Source organism: Charadrius vociferus, unplaced genomic scaffold (genome assembly GCF_000708025.1).
Source record: "Charadrius vociferus isolate BGI_N301 unplaced genomic scaffold, ASM70802v2 scaffold93, whole genome shotgun sequence".
NCBI classification, from domain to species: domain Eukaryota; kingdom Metazoa; phylum Chordata; class Aves; order Charadriiformes; family Charadriidae; genus Charadrius; species Charadrius vociferus.
In genome coordinates, this window is record NW_009647838.1 from 688,109 (window position 1) to 694,553 (window position 6,445).

Consider the following 6,445-nt stretch of genomic DNA (forward strand, 5'->3'; position numbering starts at 1 on the left):
TAGAGGCTACTAGAATATTCTATTTATGTTCATATGCTCAGGTATCTAGTGCAAGCTACTGTTCCGATTTTAGTGTATGTGTCTTTGAAACAGGATAACGAGCTATCTGGACCATTTTATTTGACCTACTATAACTTCCTTCTGTAGGCAGGGATGGTCTTTGAAACTGGAAATAAGACATCAGTTTCTCTTCAGCAAAACCAAAGTATTATTTAATTAAAATGAACTGTTGTGGCAGAACTTACAGGGATAAAGATAACTCTCTCTTGCCCGTGGCACTTGTCATTACCTGCTCTTCCAGTCTTTTTATTAGATAAATTAGGGGGGAAAAAATCACCTGACATTCCCCAATTTTGCCAAATCTTTCTGCACATCTTTGCTTTGGCCTTTTTTCTTTTTTGGGGGGGCGGGGGGGCAACTGCTTCTTTCTAGTCTGGTCCTCAGTAGAAGGAGCAATTTAAGAGAGAAAAATAAGATTGCATACCTATAACTTGATTTCTCAGAATTGCCTGCCTTCACGGATCCTTTCTCCATCCCCTCACAGAGTTTCTTGGCCGTCTGCCTGCCTAGAGGAGACTCCCAAGAGAAGCAGGGGAATGGATGGAAGTTGGGTACTCTGCAGCATGAGGCCCAGATTAGTACAATTGCTTTTAAAGGTTTTAGGAGGCACAACACTGTCAACCTGATCAGTGAACTCAGAGAATTTGATTTCAGGTATGCAACCTTATTTATGTTGAACACTGCAGTTGGCAACACGAGACTTTGACAGTTAAAAGATGAGGATTATGGTTTACGTAGCTGTCTTGCATGTCACTGGTGTCACTGTGGTCAGTCTCGGGTTTTTTGTTTTTGCTATGTTATTTACAGACCCTGTTACAGAACTATTTTGGAAGGGATTTGGTGTGTGTGGGGGGGGGAAAAGCAGCTTACCTTTATTTTTTTGTACTGTAAACTAGTGTCTCTGTTACTTCTGAATGCTATAGAATTTATTGCTTGTGTTCTTTATGCAATGAAATACTCTATATCTTCTGGTGGTGCAGTGTGATAATCCAATGTTGTTCTATTATATCTTACTAAATTTACACAAGTTTTAAAATCAGGAGTTTGATTTTCAGTTAATCGTTACTTGTTTGAAAAGTTCCTTTTTGTTTGATTTTCATTCCTCATATTTCCTCAGTACCCTTGTTTCTGTCAAAAGTATCTAAACATGAAATCTCGTTCTGAAACTTGTTGGTTTTCTTCCATCTTTCTGATACTTCTCAACTTCAGATTATAGTAGATGTTAGCGCATTTATCTCTGCAGAAATTTATGTTCTCTTTAATTAGCAAGTTAAACGTACTGAAAAGTTGTTCTTAACAGTCCAGTAATTAAATGGTAATTCTGAATGTATGTCTTTAAAACTATCGGCTAGAAAATCCTGGCAAATCAACAATAACTATCCACTGCTGCCAGTAAGGTTTTTTTCTTTTTCCTGATGGGTTTTTGTGGTTGGCAGAGATAAGCATGCCTTTTATATGTCCTTTGGTCTGTTTATTAAAAACACTCTGAATAATTAAACGTTGGTGTCCATGCTGTTAGAGTAGTTTTCAGCACCACAAATTCTGCTTCTCGGCAAACAGATACTTTTTAATGAAGATAGGTGAGTTTCCTGGACCTTGTTTTCCTTTGGACACATTAATAGTAGTAAGTAATGCATAAAAATGGACTTCACTGCTGACTTTACAGTTTTTGCATCCCCAGTTGTTAAATATTTTTTTCATAAAATACCTCTTCAATTGAAAAAGAAATAGGTTGCGTACTTAGACTGTGACGAGAAGAAAGAATATATGAATATTGAAAGTCAACCTTTTGTTGTTGAGGACAAAATAAGTGAGTTAATAATTATCCTAAAATACCTCTGCCAAAAGGTGTGACTTTTTCAAAGTAAATTCAAGTTTTCAATATCTTCAGATTTTTTTACAAAGTGTAATACTACACTAGTAGTTCAGAACCTTTCTGTATATTGAAAATTGGGAAATGTAAAACCAAAGCACAGGTTTCCCTGGAGAAGGGGGGAGAAATGAAGACTGCTGCATTTACCTTACTTTCAGTACTTTAACTCAGGAACACTCTAAGCAAACACTGAACAATTCACAGTTCTCAACGTAAAAGAGTGATTTACAGGGCTGAGAGGTTCAATTTAGTGAGCACCTAAATTTTTTATTGGGCTTTTGGTTTTGTTTTTCATAACTGTCTGATGAGAATGGCTGTTTGTTAGCGTGCTTTCCGACAGTGTTCCTGATGATGTAAAATTGGTCTGGCTGCCGGTGGTCCCAGCTCTTGCTTCCTACCCCGGGACCATCCCTGGCTTTATCCTTGCTCTGGGGAACTGAATTTCATTTGAATGCTTTTTTAACAAACGAAAAAGTAGTATATACACACACCCACCAGTGCAAAGGCAACATTTCTTGCTCAGTGGAGAACATCATACTATAGAACTTATAAATAAATAATGCTGACAATGAGTTTATCTTAACGCAGCAAGGAAAAGTAATGGATAACCTGTGTTTTTGGAATGGCAGTTCTTTAATGTTTAATCTTTTCCATTAGTATATATGCTCTGCATCTCAGAGAGATTAAAGTAGTGGGAAGAACATAACCTGAAATTTTGCCTGTTGTGACTGTGGATTGAACCTGTGGTAGGAAGCCTTTTTCAAATTGACCATGAAACCTCTAAAATACTGCTTATTGGAGTAAAGTAATTCTTATAATTTTTGTGATGTTTTCTTTTATTCTTGTAACTTTTTACACTGTGTTCAGTACTTTTTGGAAAGGTTTCAGCTGTGTGTTTTGACTGAAGAGCAAACTTTTGGGTCTCATCTCTTTGGGTCCTTGCTCAAATGCCATCTGTGGCAGGCCTGATGGGCCTTCAAGGGACAAACTTCATAGTCAGCGTTGCAGCAAACTGAACTGCTTTTAATCTTACTTGTTTCAAACAGATAGATATGTAAGAGAGCATTTGAAAATGTATTCTTCCAGTGTTTTAGCTTGTACCTTTAGAGTATGGGAACGTGGGGTGCAGCCAACCAGCCTAAAAGCAGCAGAGTAGATTTGACTGTAGCCTCTGGCGAGTCTTTCCAGTAGTAAAATAACATTGTTGCTTAATTGAGATTTTCTGATAGAGGGTGAGAAGCTGTGCTGAACTCTGATCTTTCAGCTTTTCAGCATATGTGGAATATTCTCTTGGTTACTTTGCCTTTATCTGGAAATCAAAGGGGCAAGTGCTGTTGTTTTTAAGTTGCACGCAGAAAAATTACCACCAAGTTTTGGCTTTTCTCTCTATTTGGGATAATATAGCAACATTTCTGTTCTGGGCATACTTATTTCATGCAGATGCAACTCTGTCTTACTGTGTCCATACGCATTCTTGTTAAACTCGCCACAGATGTTGCTGTTTACCAAATATAAAGGGTAGTCTATAGCAAGTAGTAACTAGAGAAAGACCTTCAACTGATAAAGGAGGTTATATCTCCTCAGTCATTTTGTATGATCATAAATTTTGTCATGCTGAAGGGAGGGAGAATCGTGAGGGGAAAAAAGTTTGCTACGTGAGACTTCTGGTATGCTGGTTTGTGGGAAGTGATTTGCATAATGATTCATCAGGAGTCCAGAAAAAACAGAGAGTATCTCATTATATTCAGCCTTCAGTAGACATGCCAGGCTTACTGCTGTTTAAAGGAGTCAGTGTCCTTACCTTTATAATTTAAACCAAAGCACCTTAAACCTGAAAAATGAACTAAAGTTTAAAAACAAACAAACAAAAACTTAGAAATGAAACCTGGGAACATTCTCAGACCATCACTCCAAAATCAGTAAAACTTCTAAGTAAATTCAAAGTAAAAATTTCAGTAATGTGTTTTACTTTTTAACTTGCTCATGTCTATGTGTGTGTTTGTGTGTACACATGCAAGCACGCACACACACAAACTTACTTTGAGGAAGTGCACATATGTTGATATGTTCCTGTAGGGAGAGGAAAAAAACCAGCAAAACAAATAAAAAACCCAATGTTTGGAGGAGAGGAGTGCTGTCAGTTTACAATGGAATTAGCTACTTACATGATTTTCCTGAATACCAATGGTATTACTGGTCTCAAAATCAGCAAAATCAGTACAGAGGCAACCTCATGAAATGCCTATCATGACTGGTAAAATTGAGATGCACTGTCTCACTCTGGATCTATTTTCTTCTCTTCAGCTTTGTGCTCTGCAAGCAGTAGCAACTTCTTTGTATTGCATGCATCTTACTAAAACTAACATTTGCTATATGTATCTTTATTTTTTCATCTCTGGCTCAGTGTCACTTAGAGGCGGTTTGCAATGTAGAATTTGGGTGTGTAAGTGCAAAGAATTAGTTTTACTGTTGAAAGGAGGGCTACAAATCCTTTTAGAAGGGGACCGATGTATTGTTTTCATAGGGCACACTGAACAGGGGTCATGCAGTGATGACTTGTCAGGGAGTTGGGTCACAGCAGAACATGTGTGAAGTTGTCTTCAGTGATGTTTAGCCACTGAATCTTCCGGTCTGACTTGTCCGTGCAATTTGAAACTCAGTTGTTACTTTGTCATATCAGGTGATAGAGAACGTTTGATTTGTAAGCCTTACTAGAATAAAGGAGGTAAAATGGGCTCTGTTGTGGCTATTGTGATACGTGCTTGTTGTTTCAGAATACTGGCATTTTTGCTTCTGAAGTACCTGCATATTTTGATGTACCACCCACTTTCAGCAATTTCTAACCAGTGCTCTTTTTGTGGTGATTATTCATCCTAAACTTTAAAAATCGGCATAGTTGTCCTGAACATGAGAGTGAAAATAATACAGCCTAATGAATTGTCAGCATTTTAATGTGGTATCCTTTCAAAAATCCCAACCTAAACCAACCAAACAAACAAAAAAACCCCCACCAAAACAAACCAACCATTACAGCACAATAGATAAGTCTTTTGAGGACTATTAAGAGTTGAATGAAATGAGTATGGGAATCAATTGTATACTTCAAAATGTGCTAGCTTTAATTTTATGTAGTAGCCTTTTGTTGATGCTTAAAACATTTTGCTTCTAGGTCAGCATGATGGACCTCTACCGCGGCAGCACGCCGGCTTGCTTCCAGAGTCTTTGATATGGGCATATATTGTGCAGCTCAGCTCTGCGTTACGGACCATTCATACAGCAGGACTGGCGTGCCGAGTTATGGATCCAACAAAGATTCTAGTAACAGGCAAAACAAGGTAATGAAAGCGTTCATCTCCCTGTGTACTGTGATCTGTGCTCATGGTAGCTGCTGACCATGCATCTGTTATGGAAATAACAAAGTCTAACTAGAAAAGACTGTTATTTTTAACTGTTATGAGACTAAAAAGGAATATATGCTAAAACTTGTAAATTTGTTTTAAAGTTAGTTTTAAACATATTTTTGGAAGACTTACGCATTATCCTCAAAATACTGTTCAGATTCCCTACTGACAATTTAGAAATTTGTTGATTTATTTGTAAACTGAAAACTGTCTGTTGCATTTTATCAAATAGTAAAATTAGTGTTCTCTGCTTCATAGTAATTTGCTGACTACTGATGACTTTTTTTGTCATATCAAAGCATTCAGTGAATGCTAGAGGAAAAACTGAGTAACCAACAGAATTTAATGCTACTTCTTCCTTTTCTCTTCTTGTTCCTAAAGGTTACGAGTTAATTGTGTTGGAATATTTGACGTTTTGACATTTGACAACAGTCAAAATAATCCACTGGCATTAATGGCTCAGTTTCAGGTAAGACAACAGTTAGGCTGGTGACTTGGCATGGGGAGTACTGAAAACTGATGTGATTCCTTTTGGAAGACGAGTAGTTTAATTAAACTGTAGTCCAGTATATCTATCTCTAAATGACTGTATTTTTTCATTCCTGGTTTGATGTTGGATCAGCCATGCATTATTCAAATTTGCTTGTAATTTCAAAATGCGAAGGCTCATTTTGCTGTCTTCTGCTTCTTAAATTTCAGCCAACTCACCAAACAGGTTGAACTATTAGTATTTAACAAACTTAAGTCAGAAATGGTTGGAAATAATGGATTTCTAAAGGAAGGAGAAGAAAAATCTTACATTTAGTGTTAGACATCAAAATGCTTCAGTAACAGTTTTTGCTCTGCTATATCTTTTCTTATTTTAAGAAAAATAACTATGTTGAATACCTGTTCACAGAGGAGTAAGAGATCTTTTAAATAACTGCACCTAGGCCTTCTCCTCACTCCTAAAAGGTTCTAGTGTATCTTTATTTTAGGCTGCTATTTTTTCCTTGCTCTCCTGGCGTTCTCTGAAGTGTGGACTCTGCATAATTCCTGAATTAAGAAGAATCCCTTTAGACTTAACAAAAACTGTTCCACAGTCATCTGGAGCATCACTGGGCAGAGGAGT

The 6,445-nt window shown here is 37.2% G+C and overlaps 1 protein-coding gene across 3 annotated transcripts in view; it reads left to right on the plus strand.

Moving 5' to 3' along the window:
• The window catches only part of PAN3 (PAN3 poly(A) specific ribonuclease subunit), a 72,356-nt gene that overhangs the window by 49,804 nt on the left and 16,107 nt on the right, over window positions 1-6,445 (plus strand). For all 3 annotated transcript variants that reach the window (XM_009882827.1, XM_009882829.1, XM_009882828.1), the window contains 2 exons: window positions 5,103-5,268; window positions 5,716-5,803. In XM_009882827.1, coding sequence (XP_009881129.1) covers window positions 5,103-5,268; window positions 5,716-5,803 — 254 coding nt within the window. The remainder of the gene's footprint in view (window positions 1-5,102; window positions 5,269-5,715; window positions 5,804-6,445) is intronic.